This window comes from Protopterus annectens, chromosome 7.part1 (assembly GCF_019279795.1).
Source record: "Protopterus annectens isolate FY-2018-M chromosome 7.part1, PAN1.0, whole genome shotgun sequence".
Taxonomy (NCBI): Eukaryota; Metazoa; Chordata; order Ceratodontiformes; family Protopteridae; genus Protopterus; species Protopterus annectens.
The window spans coordinates 65,874,815-65,901,178 of NC_056740.1; the positions used below are offsets into that span (position 1 = coordinate 65,874,815).

Here is a 26,364-nt window from a genome sequence, read left to right on the forward strand (position 1 = left end):
TTTTTGTATCATTTTGGACTAATTCTAAGCATATCTGGGAGTTTCCACCCAGGTTCCTAACATAGCTGAAAAAGGCCTTATGATTTTCCTTTGAATCCATGGCAATTTTTCTCTCAAAATTGGCCTTAGTTGATTTTATGAGTGCTCATATTTTTTTACTAATAATGATCAGGGGTGACTTCCCTTTTATGGATTTTGTTCTATCATGTAATAGCTTTCTCCTCTTATTGTAAAGTTTGTTAATGGCTGGGGTCCACCAGACTGGACATTTGCCCTTTGTGGAAAGAGTCTTGGTTTAATATAGTCTTATTAGTCTTATATGAGCCTATATTTCTAACACATGAATAATAAAAACAGTACAGTTGTTACACTAACAAGCAATTTATCATATGTTTAATTTTACTAAGTAATATGTCCAATGGTCCAGAAAATCCATTTGTTTCGCATACATTTTCACTGTAGAAATAGATTTAAAAACACAGGTGTTACACAACAAGCATTTACCATAATAAAAGAAATAATCAACCCTAGTTGCTATCTGAAGTTTTTTAAACACATAAGATTCTGGATGTGGAAAAAGAGTAGTGACTTAAAGCATTTTGTAAATGTTTGCATTTTGTTATACTTTCTGTAAACAATTGAGATAGTTTGTATGGAGAATATGAAAATATAAGACTATATTAATAAATAAAATACCCCTATCCTTTTCAGTAATTGCAGTGGGATTTTTTTTTTATTCATCTGAATTGCCACCAGCTCAGGCATATGGGACCCCAAAAGGTAATCCAGGAACCTAATGTTGGACTGCAACTCACAGTTTTCTGATCTTTCTGCATCAAAGGTGAGTGTGGTAATGAATACATTTGCTGTTAGCACACTTGCCTGTAGGTGCTATCTTTGAAAAAGGAACAGAAGGTTGAGAAAGTTGCACTTTTCTTTGCCATCAGACATGGCAAGATAACCAGGACATCTGTACCTAACTGCTTTTTACATCTGACAAGAAAACTCTCTACATTGTATTTCATTCATCATTAAAATGTCCTGCCATAATGATCTGTGTATTTGAGCATCTGTAAATACTCTCATACAAATATACTGCCTGCAGTTTGTGGCACAGAGTGATGAAGCCATAACTGTACTCCATATGATCTGGCTTCAGTTAGTAGTCATGATACTGTAGGAGCTGGTGTTTTGAAGCGAAGAAGGATGAGGCAATTCCTGCTCACCTCTGTCAGGAGGAGAGTGTGGGAATGAACTGAGATTTCTCCTAATTTCTCAGACTGAATGTATTGGGATTTCTCCTAATGTCTCAGACTCTGGTGAAATCTAAGCCATAGACAAAGATATCAACCAGAATGGGTATTGAAAGGGATACAGAGATAAATATCAATATTTGGGAGACTGCATTCTTGCAACACAAATTGCATGGTCATTCACAAGCACATCACCTGGCATGGTGAGGAGTTAGGACTCAGCAAAAAAAAAAAAAAAAAAAAACTGTGACAGTATGAAAGATGGTGTGGCAAGGAGGGATGTAATATGCTGTCCTTCCCACATTGAAAGTGAATCTGTTTCACCAGTAAAGTGTGGGTTGGCTGACCTCCATTTTGGGGAAGTGCATTCAGTAGTGACACCAGAAATGGAGGAGGAGAACAAGTCAACAACTGATGGTTAAGGTCAGGAAAGGGCAAAATGACTGTGATTTTTGCCAGAGAAGCTAAATGACCAGCCAGAGACCCATTTAGGGTCTTTGAGCAAAGCTCCAGATAGGTTGATGTTCCTTTGCTCCAGCAAACTAATGAAAAGTTTTCTCAATGCAGGCCTTATCCAATGATAAATGCTGACAACTTGCCTAACCCCTTGTGTCTTCTCACTCATGCTCTTTGACAAATAGAAGAATTGTCTAGTAATTCCATCTCTTTGCCACCATCTGTCTGTATGACTGTTCATCTTTAAAGACTTTTTGCACTGCAGGCAGCCATTGTGGTACTTTTCTTGCTACCCACCCATATGTTAGTAGTTCTAGAATATAAGGAAAGAAGACCAGAGCTTGAACAAGTATGGCCCTACTGTGAGGTTCCAAGAAGACAGTCATTAGTAGTCACTAAACTTTCTGAACGTGTAATGAAGACATCTGAGTCAGTCACACCTGAATTGTTAAGTAAGCAATAAAGAAAATGTTTTTATGAGATTCTTTGTGACTGTGTCTGGAGAATTTTGTCGTTTGCTATTATTGTTTTATTACATATACATTAAAGTGGCATTGGCAGTAGAATATAAAGAGAAAATGAGGAAGAGAAATGAGTATTATGATTATGGGGATTGAAATTTTTACGTTTCCAGGGTCCTGCACAATTACTCAGTTTACGCTGCCATTGCTGCTAACATTTGAGATCCCCTGTAATTTTTCTAGTGAATTAAGTTTGATTTATTATTTCATGTTGCTAATTTAAGCTGCTATTTGTGACTCATGAAGTAGAAAGGCAAATCAGAGACTGTAAAATACTCTCTTGAAGATTTGCATCTTAAGTAATACACAACTACAGGTTTCTAACAGGTGTCATTTGTATGCATAATCTTACATTCTCCAAGGCTGTAAATTAATCTTCGCTTATTCCAGTACAATAGCAGTTATAGGTTATGCCTGTTTTTTAATTACATATTCTGAATTCAAGGATGCAGAGTGCACGTAAAAGCAATGGAATGTAGTCAAATTAACTGCTAAACTGCATGGGGCAGATGGTCTTTTTGTGATGGTAATGACTGTTTTTTTAAATCAGTGCAGTATTGCATTAAATGACAGATGGTTCAGGTTATCAAGCATACACTTTAATTCAGCCTCTTTCACCAATAATTCATATCATAATTTCCTTTAAGAATCAGAACTACAGCAACCTGAAAAACTTTAATGGTTAGTGTGCTGCAAATGATATTTCACCTCACAAATATTTAAAGAGACAAGAACAAAAATGATGGTAATTTCATTCTTCTGACCAGTGTGTCATAGAATATAACTGCAGATGAGTTCCAGTCAAGAACTGTTTTGCTATCTGTTAATAGCATAGACCTCCAGCGGGGGAGCTCTGTGTGCATTTATTTAGTCGGGAATGATGGTATCTCATCCATTGCAATCACTAACTTTTGTACAGGAATAAGAGACCAAGATTTACTGACACAGAAGTGTAGCTTATATTAACACCAGTCGACTGCGATATTTCTTATAGTAGTGGGGGGGGGTGCAATACTTTCCCCTTGCATGTAGGGTATTAGCAGTACTAGAGCTTCCCATATGGAAAAGTTACCAAAAAATCTCCATTTAGTCTGTTGGTTCTCACTTAAAGGGCTTTCAAGAAAGGGTGAGTGGTGAAGCAAACTCTATCCAGTTATGACATTCTGGCAGATGTGCGGCCAATGCTTATTTATAATGCACTAGTAAAATGTGATTTGGAGTTCAGAGACCAAAACAAGGAAAGACATGTCTGCCTTCTGTTGCAAGTCAACATCCTTAAGAAGCTTGAAGAGAAGGAACAAAACTGGCTGTTCTATGGTAAGAGTTAACAGCAACCAAGTACAACTGCAAGACAGGCAAAAACACATTACCTTGTCCTCTAAGTTGGTGGTAGAAAATTATTCTTATGCTATGATGAAATATTTAGTAAGAGAATTACCACTGTTGCTTATTTTTCCATGGGACTATTTGGAAAAGAAAACAAAAAGTTTAAGAAATTGACTGTTGTCGTAGGGGCTTTGCAGCGCCACTATTTTCTTGCATCCTAACAACTTAAGTAACATGACCATACACACACAGACACACACACACACACACACACACACACACACACACACACACACACACACACACACACACACACACACACTTGTATATAGACATTGAATAGCAACTCAACTGCCACAGCACCAAATGTCCCTTCATGTAAGGAAAAAATCAATAAAAAAATTACCACCACCGAAGACCAGGTCGTAGAAATCGGATTTAATGATGCTGCACAAAATGCAGGCAGGACCATAATTTTGAACATATGACAGACCTGTACGCAGGACACAACACCCCGACAAAACCTTTCCTTAATCTTGCATTTACCCTTTTATAAATCCCCGATGAAAATTGTACTCATAAACCTTAAATCTAACATCAACCAAGATCCTAGCTCTAACTTTAAAAACACAGATTTCTGCTTGTGTTACAGAAAGGTATTTAACTAACCTGCTAAAATATGACAAAACTGAATTCAGTGAGCTTAATGTCCTAAGGTCTAATGCCAGAAATCAGTTTGCAATATATATCGCCTGAGTAAAGTTAGCTTACTTTACTTCCTTATTTCCTACATATTTCATTGATGATTATGATCGTTTATCAGATTGTAACTAAGATATAAAGCAATTTATTTCAAAAGAAAAGCGAAGCAAAGTTGGATAGATCAATGTTGGCATTCATTTCGAGAACATATGATTACTTGGTTATGGTAAGTATACATACATATGTACTGTATATATAGTGTGCCCATGTGTGTGCGTATGTATAGATATATATATATATATATATATATATATATATATATATATATATATATATATATATATATATTACACACACACACACACACATATATATATATATATATATATATATATATATATCGGTGTAACACATTTTACCTGCAAAAAAGTGTCAGAATTGATCTAAACACAAATAACTGAATCACATTTGATGGAAAAGTAAGTAAGGCTGCCGAAAATGACTGCTGATGTGATTTTTGATGATAGGAATTACAATATAAATTAGTGTTAATCAGTATTTGTGCCTCGCTAATGCCGAATATGTTGCATCTCCATTTCTATCTCTAGAAATTTATGTTTGTGATTCATTTTGTGAAGAGTTTTCTCCTTTCTCCATGGCTGTGTGATTGTGGAGTTAAAGTACTTAATTAAGGGTGTGTGTGTGTGTGTGTGTGTGTGTGTGTGTGTGTGTGTGTGTGTGTGTGTGTGTGTGCTCACGCGCCTACGCCAAAGCCCACACATGGGGTGGGCAGGGGGGGGCCTTATCCCCTTGCAAAAAAGACATTTTGGAGAAGTATTTGCTCTGTTTGAAGTTTTACATGTAATTTGGCTTGACTAAGTGTGTTTTCGATTAAATGTGTATTAGATGATTTTTTTTTAGATGATCTGTGATTAGATAAAAAGTATCTTAGATAAATCATTATAAACTCAAGTACAGTATGTGTGTGTGCATATGTGTGTGTGTGCATGTGTGTGTGTGTGTGTGTGTGTGTGTGTGTGTGTGTGTGTGTGTGTCTGTGTGTGTGTGTGTGTGTGTGTGTATATATATATCTATGTAAAACTATATAACAAAAGGAAAAAAAAATTGTTGTCCAGAACCAAGAAGGAGCAGGTGCCCAACTGGGAACAATCACTCCTTAGCCTGAAGAAGCAAATAAGAGCACTAGTGAAATCCTCTAAAGCCAACTTCGAGTCCAAATTGGCCACATCTAGTAGAGACAATCACAAAGCCTTCTACACATATGTCCGCAATCTCAAAGGAGCACCCTGATCTGTTCAGAACTGGTGGTCAAGGACACCACATATGCAAATGCTGTAGATATAGCCAATCTACTGGCTGACAGACTCAACGAAAACTTCACCCCTCTGTCCCCCCCATCAGTAAATCAGGACATCCCCAGTACCTGCCCTCCACCCCTTATGTCTAGGGAACAGGTCATCATTGCCCTCTCAAAGGCAAAAAATACAGTCTCCATGGGGATAACATCCCAGGCTGCATCTTACATGAACTCAGGCATGAACTTGCAGCACCATTAGGCACACTATTCAACCAAATCCCGAGTACTGGCTTTGTCCCAGCCAAGTGGAGGACAGCCACTGTCATCCCTTTACACAAAGATGGAGCGTCCACCGAACCAGGAAATTATAGATCCATCAGCCTAACTAGCCTGATCTGCAAGGCCATTAAGTGGATTATCTTGGACCTCATTAACATGGACATTAACAACCTCCAAACACTGGACCCCACACAGTTTGGCTTTGTCAAGGGGAGGTCATGTTTGTTAAATCTGGTTGACTTCTTTGAGACAGTCACCAAAGCCATGAATGAGGAGAAGATGGTGCATACCGCCTACCTTGACCTGGCCAAAGCCTTCGACACTATTCCCCAGTTGGGCATAATAGATAAACTCTCTCAACTAGGTGTTAATCCATATGTTACCAGATGGGTAGCAAACTGGCTCACTGATAGAACCCACGTAATCAAAATAGGGGAAGCCACCTCAAGCAGTAGACTTGTAATGAGTGGCTGAGTGGCGTACCCCAGGAATCGGTCCTGGGGCCTCTGTTATTTGGGATATACTTCTCTGAGGTGCAGGCCAAAATCAGTGGGCTATGGCTGACCAAGTTTGCAGATAACTGCAAGCTGGGCATGGTCATCATTTCCCCAAGTGATGTGGATGTCCTCCAAGAGAGTCTCACTCAAACAAGTGACTGGTGCCAGAAACATGGCCTCAAGCTGAATGGGGAGGGTGACAGCCCCACATATTATCACAGTAATAACAACATCCTAAGTACAGAATTAGTAGTGAGAGTTTTGGGAACCCAGGTTGATAGCAACTTGACTTTTGACCACCATGTTGCTTTCATTGTACAGAAAGATTTCTATGTGGCCCACTTCATAAGTAAGAGTATCTCATCCAGGAACAAAGAGAGCATAGCATCCCTGTAGTCTTCCCTTTTAAGGCCAGTTATTGAGTTCAGCTCCCCCTTTGGCATGTATGTTGCAAAGCACATGCAGCAGCTGGAGAGACCACAGAGGTTCCTCACCAGGAGAATCCAGGGCCTCAAACATCTACCCTACAGAGATAGGCTAAAAGCCCTGTCCCTCTACTCAGTTTCATATAGTCTCCTCAGAGGTGACCTCTGTCTGGCATACAAAGCAATCTCAGCCCCTGCCTTATACAAAGCAATCTCAGCCCCTGCCTTGTTGGGACTGCTACATATCCGCAAGTCATGCTGCACTCAAGTAACCCATATGCGTGACCTCAACCTGGTCTGTAATATCAATAGAACTTGTTAGCAGGACAGATTTGTGTCCCAGAGACTCCCCTATCTGTGGAATAGACTCCCTCTCCACGTCAAGCAGAGTACCTCATTATTCTTTTTTAAGGGGAAACTGGATAACTGGATGGGAAACAGAAAATACACCCCTGGTTTTCCACCTGTGTCCCTGCTGGACAGGGGCTTTGGGTGCTGACTTGTCTAAACATGGGCTAAACTCTTGTCTAGGCTTATAAGGGCCTCAGGGTTAATAACCTAGTAACTTCCTATGATCTTAAGAACACTTAAACATATCTTGTACAATGTAATGCCATAAACACAATCCATAGAAAAACCCTGAATTCATCTCAACATCGGGAGACCCTGGCTCATCTCCACTGGAAGGCCACCATAATAGACTATTTCTTCTTTGAAAAATATCAGCATATCTATGATAAATTTAAAACCATTTATTGTCAAGGAATGTATAACCATGCCAGTGCAATACCAGTCAGCTTACAAAAAGCAGATGGCTGTCCCTCTCTAACTACTAAGATTCACTGTACTTGTGGAAACTATTGCCTAGGACAAAGCATGCCATTGGCAGCACTTAGGTGTTTGGCAAGCAGTCTCCAGACCACCTGTGGGAAGCCACATTGTCAGGGACTGCTTTACTGTTTGTGTGTAGAAGCAGTGCAGATTGAGGGGGGTGGTGTGGGAAGCCATACAGTGTGCAGCAGAGGTCTGATTGGCAGCAACATAGAAGGGGAAGGTTCAGGCCAGGACCATGGGATAGGCTGGAGATGTGTACAGATGAGGATGAACTGCAATGGGGTCAAGTGGACCACAGTCCAAAAATATACATGTCACAACCACTGTAACCTATACCCTGTGCTCTATCCACAGAACCACTGCTTCGCCAGCTGTTATGGCATGGCCTGTGCCAATACCATCTAGTAGTCATGCCATATGTTACATACACAGCTGCAGCATGGCCAGTGGACATTTATCAGGAACTAGAACCATGCTTACTAACATGCAAAGATCATAGGTTTACTTAATATGTACAGGTACCACGATGGGACTAAAAGAGCATCTCAGGTTGGAGACTATCACTCTGTCAGAGGTGTAGTTACTGTTGTAGGATTTATGCATCCATGTTAGGTGGATGCTGGTCAGGGCCTGGAGAGATTGGATGTGGCATAGACTGATGCATAATATAAGAGATCAACACAACAGGTGCATTCCAGGGTCACCCATACGATTCTTGCTGCACAGACAAAGGGCCACGTCATTGCTGAGATTTTTTTTCCAAAGTTCTTATATTCTTGAATCCCTTAAATCACGCTATCACAAAAGAACATGTACTGAAGGTGTGTCTAAGACCTAAAATACTTCTTCCATGGTGCTTGACAGTATACCTGATTATTTACTAACCAGTGCTGAGCATGCCTAGAACAGACACTCGTTAAACGATTTTACCTATGTTTAGCTGCGGGTTTTGTCCCTGAGGTATGGCACACCTCAATGATGATGCCATTTCACAAGGGTGCTTTTCCATTGACTCTAGGAATTATAGACTCATTAGACCAACAAATTTCACCTGCAAAGCCATGGAAAATATTATAACTGACCTTCTAAACTATAATATCAAAAATCTTATTAGACTTGACCTGCAGCAGTTTGACTTTGTCAAGGCAAGATCCTGCCTAATGAATTTTGTTAACTTCTTTGCGAAGGTTAAACAGTCCACTGTGCTGTTCACATGATGTATATTGAACTGGCCAAGGCATTTGACACATTCCCCATGTTGGTATTGTAACTAAGCTTGACACCATAAAAATACGTCCATGAGTGGTAAGATGGATAGCAAACTGATTAAAATACAAAATCCACACAATGTGAGTGCCAAGTGCCTGATGAGAGAGTATGAAAGTAACCAATGGTGTGCCCCAGAGCTTAGTGTTGGACTCTTCTTTTTCATTGCTTATTTTTCTGATCTCCAGATGTGAAACCAAGATGCCTGGCTAACTAAGTGTGCAGCTGACTACAGACTGGCACTTGCTGTCACGTGTCCCTCTGATACACTAACTCTTCAGCATGGACTTACACACCTAAGAAACTGGTGAATGAAATCAGGCTCAAATTAAATGCAGAAAAGTGCATTATTGCCACATATGTTAGTCAAGCCCCCCATCAGCATGTAGCATAGACTGTACCCCACTTTTAAATGAAAATAATTTAGGGATCTTGGATCACAGGTTGATAACTACCTCTCTTTCATTCATCATGTAACAACAGTAGACAGAAAATCTTTTTACTTGCCACAACTTATTGCCAAGAGAATAACATCCAGATATAAAACTTCATTGTCCCCTTATAGTTAGCATTGATTAGGCCAGTTATTGAGTATAATGCCCTGTTTTGGATGTACCTCACAAGATGTATCAAACAACTAGAAAGATCCCAGAGGTTTCTAACTGATAAAATCATGGGTTTAAAAATCCTGAACTGCCAACAGAGACTAGAAGTACTGTATCTATATTCAATATTTTAACGACTATTGCTGGGAGATCAATGCCTTGCCTTTCCTGCCATTAGAGGCCCTGTTGTCCCGAATCTCTTTTATAATCACAGCTTTAATAGTTTCAAAGATACTAGAAACAGGTATCTAAATCTTCAGCAGCAGATAAGTAAAACATGCTGGAGTGACATTTATCACACAGAGCCTCTCTCATCTGTGGAACAGACTGCCCTGCATATTCAGCAGAGTAATACACTATTATCATTCAAATGGGACCAAAATGTGTAGATTGGCACTTACAAATTCATCCTTGCATTGACTGGTCCAGCGTTCCTAAAGGAAGAGGGTACAGATTGAGGATGGGGACAGTCAAGACAGAAATGGTCATGGGAGTCAGTTGTAAGCCCTATGAATTGTATGAAACGGGTTTAGTGAAGTCCACTGCAGAAATAAATAAGCAAACAAACAAATATTTGGCTGCATTTCTAATGTGATTTTGCAGAAATGTCTTGGGTATTCTGCAACACTCGGATGAGATTTTTATTTATTTAATTTGGTGGTTATTTTTCCTTCTTTACCAGTTAGGTGAATTCATCCTTGGACCCTTCTCAGCCATAACCTGCATAGAAATGTACTTGATTATATAAAGAGACAATAAAACCTAGTACCGATGAAATGTAGTTGTCTAGCCTTAAGGGTAGTGCACACTTTAAGTAAGAACAAAACAAAAAAGTTAAAGTTAGTTGTACATGAATGATTGCTCTTGATATTTTTCCATGATAATATCATATGTAAATCATTCCTGTAAGACTAGTTTTTCCTTTTTTGTTTTGAATATATAAACTGGTGCAGATTTGCACATGGTTGCTCACATATTTGTGTGATACATTGATCACAGAGGCCGGTTTACAGAATATCATGCAACTGCAATTTTCTGCACACATCAAGTATTATAAACCTTTGCAGAAAATGCCAATGTGCTACTGCAAACCAAAAGAGAAGAAAAATCTTCCACAGATCCAGTAGGTAAATATGTTGTACCTCATTGCTTGGTGTTTACTTTGTTGTTAGTAATTTGGTTAATTTTACTTGACTTGTAGAGATAATTTACTTGATTTTACTTGGATTCTTGTTTGTTTGCATAAATGTGTCAGAGTGGCAGAGGTAGCTAATATAATGTGTATCTACAGTACTAAACTGATAAAGCAGTGCAGCTATTTACTTATCTGCATATTTTGAAAGAATGCCCTGAACATGTCTTTGTAAACGATTCTGTATTTCCTAATGCTTCATGACTCTTGGTCCACTGATGAGATTTACTTACTGATATTTCAGAGAAACTCTGTAGTTTATAACAGTATATATTATGCTTTAATGTAGAACTTAATTGTTGTTAGTCCTTTAGCCATTAGCTTACTGAATATTGTCCTCTTTAAAGATTTGTAGCCTAATGAGAGGCGGGATAGCAGAAAGAGGAGGGGTCAGAGTCGGGCATCGTATCATTGAAATAAATGGACAAAGTGTTGTGGCAACGGCTCATGAGAAGATAGTACAAGCACTATCTAATTCAGTGGGGGAGGTAAGATGCTATTATTTGATGTCATGTTTTAGTAAAGTAACAAACTGGTCATTTTATTGATTATTTGTTTTAGTATTTTGCTTTAAATGGACTTATTACTGTTTCATGAAAAAGTCTGTATTTTTGAAATGTGAAATCTTAATCTTATTACCTCTTCAGAACCATCCTACTGTATGTTATAATGATGAACATATTCTTATGCAAGTAAAGGATAAAGACATCAGAACGTGATGTTACCAAATGGTATTTCATATGATTTACTGTAGTGTTCTTAGTCCTTTCTGCCTTCCTTTCATCAGAGCCTTAACTTTCTGTTCACTAATCAGACTTGCTTATTTTAACTGTATGAATACATTCTGTGGTCTCTTTTTCAAACATTTTGAAATACAGTGTTTGGCTAAAGATAACTTCATAAATGCAATTTCCCCATTCCTAACTTGTTAAAATTTCAAGTCCCAGAATATTTTTAAATGTATTAGCTGTACTGCAAGGTTGCATTTTGTATAAGCCTTTTTGTAGCCCTTGCAGCTAGAGGTTTCTTCTTTCCCTGGAGTTACACGCCAATGGAGATGTTATACCTGAATATTGGGGGGGATGCAACAGCAAACAAAGAGCTCTTTGCTACAGATGTGGATGCATTTTAAATGAAAGTCTGGGTGTTCTGACATACTTAACTCATCCAGTTTGCTATTGGTAGGTTATGGTTTGAGACCTTATTGCGTGTACCTTCAATTTGCAAAGACAAATGATACATTTTTTTCTATTCTGATCATCTACCTCATCATTTTACTTTCAGTGGACATCACATCCATCATCCATCCTTGTGCAAGTAGTGGACTTTGGGGTCACTAGTAAAATAAGGAGTAATACAATTTCATTTACTTGTTAACTGCATAAATTAAACAGTCCTTTGTGGATTGTCTTCAACCATGACTGCTACAAGGGCAAGGATTAACTCAATATACATGGACAGTGTAAAGTAGATGGTTCATCTGCATGTTTTGGAGGGGTGTGATGAGACTGGAAATCTCAGAGAAACCAGCACAGACATGTGGGCCAGATTCCAAAAGAGCTGCTTTCAATGTAAGTCTACCCCGATTATGAAAGACTTGCTGTCAGTGTAAGCAATGTGCTTTGATGTAAGTCCTGTCTATAAACTGGCTTATTACTGGGACAAGATTCGAAAACACCTGCTGTCATGTAAGTGGTCACTTACACTTAGAGCAAGTCTTTTGTAATTGGGGACATGGTGAGAGCATGCATTTGTCTGTGCACACAATGACTGGAGGTCAGGAATGAACCCTGGATTTTGGAGCTATGAGGCAGTAAACATGAGCACCTAGTGTTTCATCAAGTCCCATATCAGTGAACACGAATAGATACCTAAGGTTTGTTGAATCTAGAATAGCACACATCATGGCTGTACTGATTTTAATGTTGCAGAATTTTGCATTCACCACAAGTGCTTGCAGTTCTACTTTGGGGGGCTAGTTTGTCATCCCATTCAGTTACAGTTATCATGACAAGGGTGTCATTGATATTACAACTCCTGCATAAATCACTGGTAATCTGACAAGTTGGTTTATTAGGACGTATCAGAGTTTTTTTATTTTTCAGCACAGATATATGGCGGAAGGTCACTAAAACAAAATGTGATTTTTTTTGTTTTATTGTTACATAAGCATTTGTTTAATATGTAACTAAGTTGCCTTGATGAATAAACTGTTTGGGTTTCTTCCAACAGATCCATATGAAGACTATGCCAGCTGCCATGTTCAGATTACTAACTGGACAGGAGACACCAATTTATATCTAATGTGAGACTGTACCTTCAGCAGAGGAGGGGTTATTGTGCCACGTCCATTTAGGAAAATCAACTTACATTAACACAATTGTATTCCAAGTACTGAACTAGTATCAAGCTAAATGAAGAACTGAGACTTCAACAAAATGAATGTAGTGGCACCATTGCCAGTTTCTTGCCAAAAGAATCATAGACATGCAAATGTTTTAATTTTCTGGACACAGACTTTGCATTTGGAAATATAATGGTTGTACAGTATTTACAATGTACTGCAGACTGGAGCTGTCATCACAACCAATGACAGATACTTATTTGTGAAGTTTGTGTGTACGTGCTTTGTGTCCAAAAAAATGTGAATCTGAACAATGGATAAGTGGTGGTGATGGAATTCAGAAACCAAGCTGAAGAAGGAAATGCTTGTTGATGCTGATCTGCCAATGTCAGACATTTGGGAAGTATATTTACAGTACAACAAGAGGAAATTATCTGCTCATTTTAATCTACAAAAGCCACAGATGGATGTTAAAATCAGCATATAATGATGCAATAAGAAATACGTACAATTTTTTTTTAGAAAACTGTCCAGTTTGTTACAATGTAATAACCTCTGGGTTAGTCTCACTGTTGTAATTAAACATCTTTCCAAAATGTATCTAAATTATGAATGTCTCATGTATGTGTTGAATAATACTTGTCATGTTTGTATGTGCGTTTGTTGTCTTTTCTTGTTAATGTTTTAATTTATGCAAAATGGTAGCTTTGTAAAACAGAGCAGCAAGCTGCAGGAACACACCCATCAGAAACAATGATAGTATACTTTTGGCTGTAAAGTTTTTACGAAAATAATTCCATTAAATATTTTAAGAACACTGCTGTAGTACTTATGCAGTAAAGAACATGTTATGAAGTGGTGAGGCAATGCAAAGGATCACCAAATTAAATTACAATTGTTCTTTGCCAGATTTTTCTTTACTAATTCTGGTGTTCCTAAGACTTTAAAATGTTTAACACAAATATTCTGCTTTGTCTGTAATCCTTTATTTTATTTGGTATTTAATATGAGGAAATTGTTGCTTTCCTTTTGATCATATCTGCTTCTGATAGTGGTGGCATATCCCTTTTTCTGGAAAATCCAACCTGTCCAGGTGGTAAATTGTAGCTGTCTATTAATAAACATACCTGTCTGCTACTGTGCAGTGTAATTTCACCCATGCTTGATACGTTTGGGAAAAAAGCCATGAATTCTATACATTTGTCCATGAAATACAAGCATAAAATACTTCCAGGTGGTTATATGTTATTCATAAACAGGAAGACATCACATCTCACCTAAATGGGAGGGGTGTTTGCAGCTGGGGAAGTCTTAGGGATAAAGATATTTCTTTACATAAAAGTCTATGCTGGGAAAGATGAGAAGAACAAAAACTGAAATTTTACAAATGTTAAGCAGAATTGTGTAGAAATGTCTTGAGATAACCATGTGTGTAAATGTCCATTTTCAAAAATGTTTAATCCTGAATGTACTGTACAGTGAAGTTAGATATCATGACATGCAACAGTATTAGAATATGTGTAGCTACTGCATCCTGTGGTAAAGGTGTACCACGTAGGGGACACCATGTTCATTTGATGTAATTTGTCCTCATCTGGGGCCAAGGCCAGGGTAGAAAAAAACTCACACTGTGATTTAAGAAGCCTTACCATACAGTAATTAACGTTTTGGAATTACTGTGATAAGTAAATGTTGCATGCAACTAAGAATAGACTCAGATTCTGGCATAGATCATTAATAAACTTGGAAGTCTTGAAACAAAAGTTGGGCATGTGTATTTGTGTTAACCTAACTTTGAGGATTTTTCTTCTTTATTAATATCATTCTATATGACATTATGATGTGGGATATTAAAATTGCACTCTAAAAGAAGACATTTCTGCTATCAGAAAGGAATTTGTGGTTGCATCTTTGTATAAAGTGATAAGGTTAGGATCTGCAGGGGTTGCTGTATTGTAAGTATGAAGTACAGCAGCCTGATTTCAAATTACTTCCCAGGAAAGTTCAAACATGTTGGAAAAGGTTATTTTTAAGTAATGGCTCCCTATTGAAATGTTGGCACACTGCATAATAAGAAAGAGAACATGCAGAATGCATTGAGATACAGAGTGAATGGCTTACTGAAACATTCTGGAATCGACCCCTACCCCACGCCATCCCCAAGTTTCTACTGATACATTCATTAGAGATTTAGGTACATTCATTGAACATAGATTATTTTTGATCAAGTATCAGTTATAGTTATGTAGTCATGACTGCTTTGCCCAATTAGAAAGGCCACAATGCTTTCTAATTAGAAGAAATGAAAGAACTAAGTTCTCTTAGCTTCCTGGGCAGACTTAAAATCTTTCACATTTCTGAGTCTCACACCTTTGGTTCCATGATTATCTATGTGTCACCCTATGAGCAATGAAACATCCTGGGCTACTAGATGGCTTTAATTTGAGAAATACTTGGTAATACTAAAAACACACCACAATTTAAACAAGACCTCTTGGAGATGTTGTTCCTAACCCAAAGAAGCCCCTACGTATGGATGGAACTCCCTTTGAAGCTTCTCTTTCATGTTATACTGGCCTCCTTCAGGCTCTGCCCTAATTATTAAATGGGTACCCACAAGTTTACAGCTGGACTAAGTAGTGTGGCTCTCACTGAGTCAGGTGACAAATCTACTCATTAAACTCTGTGGGTTACATGGGTAGGTTCTCAGTATTCACCCTGAGTGCATGTCTAATAATAGCTTATGATCATGAGGCATATTGATGTGTCTTTTTGCAAAATTTCTCCAAAGCCAACTTCATGCTTCATAAGACAGAAGTGGCAAACTCATGACACCCATGCAGATGGTCAATACAGTTATGACTGCTGAATCCTACACAAATGCACTGTATAAGCATGTACGTGAGCGCATGAATCATGCTATCCCAAACAGAACCAAGATGCTATCCTCCAAAAAAAAAGAAAGCCAATCTGGTGGTCCCCTGCCATAAACAAACTCTACAACAGAAGGAAGAAACTGTTGCAAAAGAGAGTAAAATCCCATGAGTGGAGGAGCTCCCTGGTCAGCCTCAGTAAGAAGCTGAGATCCCTTATAAGATACTCCAAAGCTAGCTATGAAAATACAATCACAACTGATTCTAAGGGCAACCACAAAGCATTCTATAACTGTGTCAAGAATCTCAATGGCAACACCCAGATCTGCTCTGATTTACAGCACAACGGCATGAAAATTACAGAACCAACTGATATTGCCAGCATCCTGGCAGATAGGTTCAGTGCTAACTTTACCCCGCTCTCACCCCCTAAAGGGCCCATATTTATACAGGAAGAATGCAGAGTCCCTGTAATCACATCTGTGATGACTGGGAAGAGAGGGGCGAAGGCTGCCAGCCTAGGCAAATAGAATTTGATATATAATTCTATCATTTGTATAAATAAATGCAAAATACAGGCTTGTGTTTTAAATGAAAGAAAACACTGTAAAATGTGAACTTCAAGATTGTTGCAACATTGCCATCTGCTGTAAGGAAAACCAAGCCAAGCATTTCAAATGTCTTTGAAAGTACAATTATCTAAAAACTGGTGCCAGAGTGGCTAGCTGAACACATTCTTCCTATTGTCTTAACTTAAGGAATAATTGTTAGAGTGTACATGTGGAAGGTGCTTTATTGCTTTGGTTTCTGCTAAAGTATATATGTGAAATGCCTTTTATTGTTGTATTCTCCTGTGCAGGTGTTAGCTTGCTAAATAATGTAAATGGAGTTTCTGTTAGCCTGGGAACTCAGAGCAGGTGTCAAGATGATGCAAAATGAATGCTGGGAAAACCTAAGTGTCAAAAATGATGTAATCTGGGGAGGACCCAGAGACATGTTTGTTAGTGATGTTTTATAAACTGTCTCTCACAAGAGATGGAGAGCATTTTGATCTGGATATCCACTTATCAGCACTCTGCCTTGTGCTCACATGTAGGTTTTAGCACTGTGATGTCTTGTAGGAATAGTTAAAGCTGGTAAAGATTAATTAGGTATTTTTCTTTGAAATCACACCTGTCCTACTCTATTATTTTAAGTTTCTGTGTGATCTGTGAACTCTTAGATATATCTGTGGTGTGGTAGGTTTGTCTTGTGTTTTAATTATTTATTATTAAATATTTTTAAAACCTTCTACATGTGGCTGGTTTGTGTAGAGATAAGCTCTAGAGTACATTGCATATTTACATAGAGTTTATTGTAATAGGCCACTCTGATAAGCCTTAGACTGTATAGTCACATTACCATTGGATGATAATATTGCATAGTAATAATTGGACACCCTTTTAAGGGCTTTTAGTAGCTGATATTATTAACTGGGTGTTGGCAGTAATTACTACCGTATAGTCTGGGTAAAGGGGCAAAGCTGGAGAATCTGTGTCAGCCTTTCCCAGGAGAGTCTGTGAAGTTGTATAAATACTTATCTCAAAGTGTGTGTGTGCTGTGTCAGCTACTTGGCAGGGACACGAAGCACTGGTTGGACAGAGAGGGTACTGGAGGTTCTAGCTTGCCCAGTTAGACTGAGACCTGGACCCTATAGCTGTGCCAGTGGAGAGTCTTATTGGGGACCTGGTGAGCAAGGGAGCAACCAGCCCCAGACTGACTGTGATCTCTGTGTGCACTTAAGGGAAATTGTACTTTACTGTGTGTATTAGTTATCCTTTCCCTTTCTAGGAGATGACCTCCCTGGTGTTAGTGGTGAGGATTGAGGCTCCTCAATTGCTGGGCCAGGGCACGGTCATCAAAAGTGTTTGGCAGTGGTGGGATCTACTTCACATACTAATTGGCTTGTAGTGGTTTGGGTAAAGTGAATTCCTGTAGCTTACGTACAGTGATCACTAAAAGTGTTGTGCACTTTAAAACAGCCATGCAGTGTATACTCAGAGTTCAGATCGCAATTGTTTTATTTATTTTGTTAGCTTAGTGTTAGTCAGGGTGAGCAGGCAGCATGTCAGCAGAAGAGTATGAAAAGCTGACAAGGAGCTAGCTGGCGGAGATGTGCCAGTGTAGGGGACTGGTGCATGGAAACCTGACTAAAGCAGACCTGATTGCAGCCTTGGTTACAGCTGCATCAGAAAACAGCAGCCTGGAGGACAAACAGACTGACAGTGGAGATACAATATCCTCGGAGAATGGACAGCTCAACTTTTCTGTAGTGGACTTAAAAATCCAGCTGGAGCTAAAGAGACTTGAGTTGGAGGCCAGGCATATGGAACTAGAAGCAGCCGATAAAATGAGGAGTGTACAAGCTGAAGAACAGGAACGGCAGAGAAAGCATGAGAGGGAAATGCTGACTCTTCGCCAGAGTCATGGAGGTAATGAGGAAGGGACTAACCAGACCCCAGAAGCACAAAAGGTCAGTAAATCTCTTCCACAGTTTAAAGAGGGGGATAATGTTGATAGCTTCATTCATATGTTTGAGTGGGTACTCCATGGTAAAGCTGTAACTTCTTTAGCAAAAATGCATGACACTGACTGTTTTGATTATACTGCTGTAAAAAGACATTTATTACAATGTTTTAAGCTAACACCTGAAATGTATAGGAAAAAGTTTTGTGAGCATAGATGCAAGGCAGATGAAAATGTATGTTAATATGTTGCTGAACTGAGCACTTATTTTCATAGCTGGGTGAGTGGATGTCAGGTCACCACTTTTGAAGGGCTGGCAGACCTTTTGGTAAGGGAACAAGCCCTTAGCATTTTGCCTGAGGACATGAGGATCTAGTTAGCTGATAGACAGTGTGCTACTTCAGAGGAGTTGGGGAAGAAGGGAGAACCTATACCTAGCAAGCAGGGCAGCCCTGCACAGGAAAGGGACCCCCAGTACTGCTCATGGGACTAAAGGAACTCATGGTGGGCAGCATGGACTGCCCCAACAGAATCCGCCAGTAGCAGGGGAAACCACTAGAACAGGTACACGACCAGGAGCTAGGGTTAAATGTTTTGAATGCAACAAGTGGGGCCATGTGGCATACAGGTGTCCACAGAGGCAAGGTGGGGAACCAAAGGTGAGGGATCTAGTAAGTGGGAAAGACAAAATGTCAACAGTGTGTTGTCTTGAGACAACAGGGGTATGGAACTACCATCCTGCAGATGTCCTGAGAGGGAAGGATTTGGATGAGGCAGTACTATGTACTCATGCAGTTACATACAGTGAGGCTAGGAGACAAGCATGTGTGTCTGGTAGCCTTGGGGAGACCCAGACAGTCAGGACTGCTGATCTGGTAACTTCAGGGAGTGAGCTACACTGTAGCAGTGAGACTGAATGTGAGCCACAGCTGCTTGTGGGTACTGATGTTTCCTTGGACAGGGTAACTGCAAATGTGGAGGTGAGTAGTAGTACCCAGGCTGACAGTTAGGCACCGCTGTCAGAGGATGCCAGACTTCCTGCGGAAGGGGACCTGGGAAGGGTAACCAGGAGAGACTTGAGACAGGCTCAGCTCTCAGACCCTACATTGCAAGGCCTGAGGCAGGTAGCTAGGGAGGCACCTAATTCTTAAGGGAAGGTGGAATCTGTATACTGGGACAAAGGGTTACTATACAGAGAGTGGACCCCTGAGGGAGGGCTAGAAGGTGAGAGAGTACAGCAGTTGGTAGTGCCCAGAGCTTACCATCTGGTGCTTCTAGCCATAGCCCATGATATTTCCTTTGCAGGTCATATGGGCATAAAATGTACAAAGGAGAGTATTATGCAAAACTTCTATTGGCCTGGAATTTCCAGAGATGTAACAGGGTACTGCAGGACCTGTGAGCAGTGCCAAAAGGTAGGCAAGGAAGGAGACAAGGTGAGAGCTCATTTGATGCCTTTGCTTGTGATTGAGGAGCCATTTCAGAGGGTAGCTATGGATATTGTGGGTCCTCTGAGTACCCCAAGTTCCACAGGGAAAAAGAATATCCTATTGATTGTAGATTATGCTACACGATACCCTGAGGCAGTGGCTTTGTCCTCCATTGAGGCAGAGAAGGTGTCAAATGCTTTGCTAGAGATTTTCAGCAGGATAGGTTTCCCAAAGGAAATACTGTCTGACAGAGGTGCCAATTTTATGTCAGACCTGCTAGCTTGTCTGTGAAAGTCCTGTGGGGTGAAGCACATGAAGACCACCCCCTACCATCCCAGACTAATGGTCTTGTTGAGAGGTTAAACTCTAAAATCAAGTCCATGCTACAGGCATTTGCAGATCAGTTTAAGAGGGAGTGGGACAAATATTTACCCCATCTGTTGTTTGCTTACAGAGAGGTTCCCCAGGAATCCACAAGTTTTTCACCCTTTGAGTTGCTGTATGGGCATAGGGTGAGGGGTCCTCTAGATTTAGTTCAAGATGAGTAGGAAGATGAGTGTGAGTTCCACAAGGAGTCTGTTGTGGCATATGTCCTGAACCTCAGGACAAGGCTCAGGGAACTCATGGGCCTGGCCCAGGAGAACCTGGCAGAAGCCCAACAACACAAAAAGGTGTGGTATGACAGGAATGCTCAAGCTAGAGAGTATGCTGTAGGGCAGCAGGTGATGGTTCTCATTCCTGTCAGCCACAACAAGTTGCAAGCAGCTTGGGAGGGAGCCTACAAGGTGGCAAGAAAGGTATGTGATGTCAACTACATGGTGGAAGTGCTAGGCAGATGGCAGGGGCCCAAATTGTACTATGTTGACATGATGAAACCTTACCATGATAGGAAGGCCCTTATGCTGAGCATTTGCAGAGGATTGCAGGAGGAGTCTGAGATAGATCTTGTGACTGATCTCCTCAGTGAGGCTCAGGCTGACACCTTGGTGGAAGGGGTAGCAATGTCCCAGCAGCTATCTCCTACCCAGGTTTGATAAATCCGAGCAGTGTTGCAGGAGTTTGGGGGCATGTTCACCGGGAAACCAGGGAGCACCCACCTGGTGCAGCACCAGGTGGATACAGGACCCCAAAGGCCTATCAGGCAGGCCCCTTATAGGGTGCCTGAGAGAGTCAAACAGACTCTGAGGGAGGAGGTACAGGAGATGTTGGAACTAGGGGTGATTCAAGAGTCCAACAGTCCCTGGGCCTCCCCAGTGGTACTGGTGCCAAACAAGGATGGCAGCACCAGGTTCTGTGGATTACAGGACATTAAATAGTCACACAGAATCAGATGCTTACCCTGTGCCCAGGACAGATGAGGCCCTAGAGCAGCTGGGTGGGGCTAAGTATTGTACAACCATTGATCTTACCAAGGGTTACTGGCAAGTGGCCCTGACTCCCAGTGCTAGAGAGAAGTCAGCCTTTGTAATTCCTTTTGGCTTGTATGAGTTCATAAAGATGCCCTTTGAGGTGAAGAATGCCCAGCAATTTTCCAGAGCCTGGTAGATCATATCTTAGCAGGCTCAGGAGGGTTTGCCCTTGCTTACATGGATGATATTGCTATCTACAGCCATTTCTGGCAAGAGCACCTTCAGCATGTCAGGGAGGTGCTGGGCAGACTACAGAGGGCAGGGTTGACCATTAAGCTGAGCAAATGTCAGGTGGGTATGGCAGAGGTCTCCTAACTAGGACATAGAGTGGGTTGTGGTAAGATAAGGCCAGAACCTGCCAAAGTGGAAGCTATTCAGGCATGGACTGCACCTGTTACCAAAAAACAGGTGAGGGCGTTCTTAGGGACAGCAGGGTCCTACAGAAAGTTTGTTCCTAGTTATAGTACCATAGCTGCTCCTCTCACAGACCTGACAAGGAAGAACAGACCAAATAAGGTAGTGTGGACGCCAGCATGTGAGCAGGCATTTCAGAAACTTAAGGAAGCTTTGGGAGGACCCCCTATGTTAGCCAGTCCAGACTACAGCAAAGACTTTGTTGTGCAGGTGGATGCTTCAAACTATGGAGTGGGGGCTGTACTTAGCCAGATTTCTTCAGAGGGAGAAGAGCACCCAGTGGTTTATCTCAGTCATAGGCTGCAACCCAGGGAGGAATGCTATGCAGTGGTAGAAAAGGAATGTCTAGCCATAGTGTGTGCACTACAAAAACTTCAGCCTTATCTGTATGGAAGAAAATTCACTGTGATGACAGATCACAACCCTCTAACATGGTTAAACAGAGCCAGTCAGCAAAATGCCAAGTTGCTAAGATGGAGCCTGGGGTTGCAAGCATATGATATGTCATTGCAGCACCGCAGTGGGAGTAGCAATGCCAATGCAGAGGGGCTCTCAAGACAGGGAATGGGGTGAGGTACACCCAGATAGACCTGACACTCTCAAGCGATGGTTCTTAAGGGGCACTTGAAAACTTGCTTGAGTTCCCCGGGGGGGGTGACGATTGGGGAGAGATGGGCGAAGGCTGCTAGCCTAGGCAAATAGAATTTGATATATAATTCTATCATTTGTATAAATAAATGTAAAATACAGGCTTGCGTTTTTAAATGAAAGAAAACACTGTAAAATATGAACTTCAAGATTGTTGCAACATTGCCATCTGCTGTAAGGAAAACCAAGCCAAGCATTTCAAATGTCTTTGAAAGTACAATTATCTAAAAAATGGTGCCAGAGCGGCTAGCTGAACACATTCTTCCTATTGTCTTAAGGAATAATTGTTAGAGTGTACATGTGGAAGGTGCTTTATTGCTTTGGTTTCTGCTAGAGTGTATATGTGAAATGCCTTTTATTGTTGTATTCTCCTGTGCAGGTGTTAGCTTGCTAAATAATGTAAATGGAGTTTCTATTAGCCTGGGAACTCAGAGCAGGTGTCAAGATGATGCAATATGAATACTGGGAAAACCTAAGTGTCAAAAATGATGTAATCTGGGGAGGACCCAGAGACATGTTTGTTAGTGATGTTTTATTAACTGTCTCTCACAAGAGATGGAGAGCATTTTGATCTGGATATCACATGTAAGTTTTAGCACTGTGATGTCTTGCAGGAATAGTTAAAGTTGGTAAAGATTAATTAGGTATTTTTCTTTGAAATCAGACCTGTCCTTCTGTATTATTTTAAGTTTCTGTGTGATCTGTGAACTCTTAGATATCTCTGTAGTGTAGTAGTTTTGCCTTGTGTTTTAATTATTTATTATTAAATATTTTTTAAACCTTCTACCTGTGGCTGGTTTGTGTAGAGATAAGCTCTAGAGTATATTGCATAGTTATATAGAGTTTATTGTAATAGTCCACTCTGACAAGCCTTAGACTGTATAGTCACATTACCACTGGATAATAATATTGCACAGTAATAATTGGACACCCTTTTAAGGGCCTTTTAGTAGCTGATATTATTAACTGGGTGGTGGCAGTAATTACTACCATATAGTCTTTGTAAAGGGGTACAGCTGGAGAATTTGTGTCAGCCTTTCCCTGGAGAGTCTGTGAAGTTGTATAAATACTTATTTCAAAGTGTGTGTGCGTTGTGTCAGCTACTTGGCAGGGACACGAAGCACTGGTTGGACAGAGAGGGTACTGGAGGTTCTAGCTTTCCCAGTTAGGCTGAGACATGGACCTTATAGCTGTGCCAGTGGGGAGTCTTATTGGAGACCTGGTGAGCACGGGACCAACCAGCCCCAGACTGACTGTGATCTCTGTGTGCACTGAAGGGAAATTGTACTTTACTGTGTGTATTTGGTATCCTTTCCTCTTCTAGGAGACGACCTCCCTGGTGTTAGTGGTGAGGATTGAGGCTCCTTGATTGCTGGGCCAGGGCACGGTCATCACAACATCTATGCAGGTGAAAGCTGCCCTCTCTAAAACCAAAAACACAGCATCCATGGGATTGGACAACATCCCAGGCTGCGTTTTACATGAACTTCAGAACGAACTGTCTCCCCACCTAAGCACCATGTTCAATCATAGTCTCATGTTAGGCTTTGTACGCACTGAATGGCACACAGCAACAGTTATCACACTCCACAAAGGGGGAGCCACCACTGATCCTGGGAACTATTGCCCTATTAGCCTGAAGAGCCTGGTCTACAAGGCCATGGAACGTATCATCATGGAACTTATAAACAAAGACATTGGTAACCTCCAAACTCTGGACCCCACCCAGTTTGGGTTTGTGAAAGGCAGATCATGCCTTCTGAACCTGATCAATTTCTTTGACGCAGTCACCAAAGCCATAGAGGAGGGTAAGGTGGTTCACACAGCCTATCTTGACCTCGCCAAGGCTTTCGATACCATCCCCCATTCTTGAATTATAGCTAAACTCACTAAACTAGGTATAAATCCCTATGTCACAAGATGGATTGCCAACTGGCTCACTGACAGAACCCACACTGTAAAAGTTGCAGACTCCAAATCTGACTTTAAACCAGTGACAAGTGGAGTACCACAAGGTTCAGTCCTGGGACCTCTCCTGTTTGGTATCTACTTCTCTGAAGTACAGGCTAACACAGAAGGCCTCTGGCTAATGAAGTTCGCAGATGACTGCAAACTAGGAGCCATAATCAAATGATGTGGACATTCTACAGAAGGGCCTCACTGAGACAGATGCCTGGTGTCAGAGGTATGGCCTCAAGCTCAGTGCCAAAAAGTGCATTGTCATCCCCTTTGGTAAAAACTCTGTACCCATGAACTACCACATAAATGACAGTCTACTTAATGCCGAATGTGTGATAAGAAACCTTGGGACCCAGGTGGACAATAGTCTCTCCTTTGATAATCACATCGCCACAGTAGACAGGAAATCCTTCTATGTGGCACACCTCATCACAAAAGAGTTCTCATTTAGGAAAAAAGAGGTCATTATTCCCCTCTACTCGGCACTCATTTGACCCATTATAGAGTACAACACCCCTTTTGGAATGTACCTCACAAGACATCTGCAGCAGCTGGAAAGGCCACAGAAGTACCTCACAAAGAGGATTACTGGCCTCAAACAGATGCCTTACACTGATTGTCTCAAAAAACTCCAGCTTTACTCTGTAGTATATCACCTACTCTGAGGAGATCTCTGCCTAACATATAAAGCTATGTTAAACTTAGAGCTGTTGGACGTGCTACACTTAAAGAAATCCCAGTCCCTCTGAGCTACACGCTCTAGGGACCTAAACCTTGTCACCACAATAAACAGGACATGCTGGAGGGATAGTTTCCTGTCCCAGAGACTTCCTATACTCTGGAACAAGCTACCCATCTATATCAAGCAAAATTCCTCATTAGCACTCTTCAAGAAAAATATAGATAAGCAGATGGGAACTAGGAAATACACCCCGGGGATCACTTCTGTGGCTCTGCTTGACAGGGGTACAGGAAATTAAGTTTCTTGGTTTGCATAAGCCAGGGGACCTTGTTGGCTAGGCTTACTTAAGCCCTTGGACCGATAGCCTAGTACCTACCTATGACCCTATGACATGCAGACATATGCACAAGTGGGAGTTCCCTTTCCACAGGTGTATATTAAAGTGAGAGTAACAGTATACCTGCTTATACCTGGAATTTCTCCAGTTTTTGTTGATGCTGTTGCTGGTGTTATGCAGTAATCTTGTACTTTTTTACTGAATTCCTTTGTACTTTGTTACACCATACACCCCATCACATACCATATCCACCAGTCATACTAGCAGTATAGGCTATACATTCCATCACATACTATATCCACCAGGCATACTAGCAGCATAGGCTATACATCCCATCACATACTATATCCACCAGTCATACTAGCAGCATAAGCTGTACATCCCATCACATACTATATCCACCAGTCATACTAGCAGCATAGGCTATATATTGCATCACATGCCATATCCACCAGGCACACTATTAGCATAGACTATACATCCCATCACAAACCACATCCACCAGGCATACTAGCAGCATAGACTGTACATCCCATCACATACAATAACAACCAGTCATAGTAGCAGCATAGGCTGTACATCCCATCACATACCATATCCCCCAGTCTTACTAGCAGCATAGGATGTACATCCCTTCACATAGCATATCACCAGTCATACTAGCAGCATAGGATGTACATCCCATCACATACCATATCCATCAGTCATACTAGCAGCATAGGCTGTACATCCCGTCACATACCATATCCACCAGTCGTATTAGCAGCATAAGTTATACATCACATCACATACCATATTCACCAGGCGTACTAGCTGCATAGGCTATACGTCCCATTACATACAATATCCACTAGTCATATTAGCAGCATAGGCTATACATCCCATCACATAGCATATCCACCAGTCATACTAGCAACATAGGCTATACATTCCATCACATACCATATCCACCAGTCGTACAAGCAGCATAGGCTGTACTTTGCTTACACAATACACCCCTTCACATAGCATATCCACCAGTCATACTAAAAACATAGGCCATACATCCCATCACATACCATATCCACCAGGTATACTAGCAGCATAGGC

At 40.7% G+C, this 26,364-nt stretch overlaps 1 protein-coding gene across 7 annotated transcripts in view; it reads left to right on the plus strand.

Moving 5' to 3' along the window:
• APBA2 (amyloid beta precursor protein binding family A member 2) overlaps positions 1–14,781 on the plus strand; it is a 2,738,723-nt gene extending 2,723,942 nt beyond the window's left edge. For all 7 annotated transcript variants that reach the window (XM_044078549.1, XM_044078553.1, XM_044078554.1 and 4 more), the window contains 2 exons: positions 11,022–11,162; positions 12,907–14,781. In XM_044078549.1, coding sequence (XP_043934484.1) covers positions 11,022–11,162; positions 12,907–12,978 — 213 coding nt within the window. In that variant the 3' untranslated portion in view covers positions 12,979–14,781. The remainder of the gene's footprint in view (positions 1–11,021; positions 11,163–12,906) is intronic.
• The last annotated feature ends 11,583 nt before the right edge of the window (positions 14,782–26,364 follow it).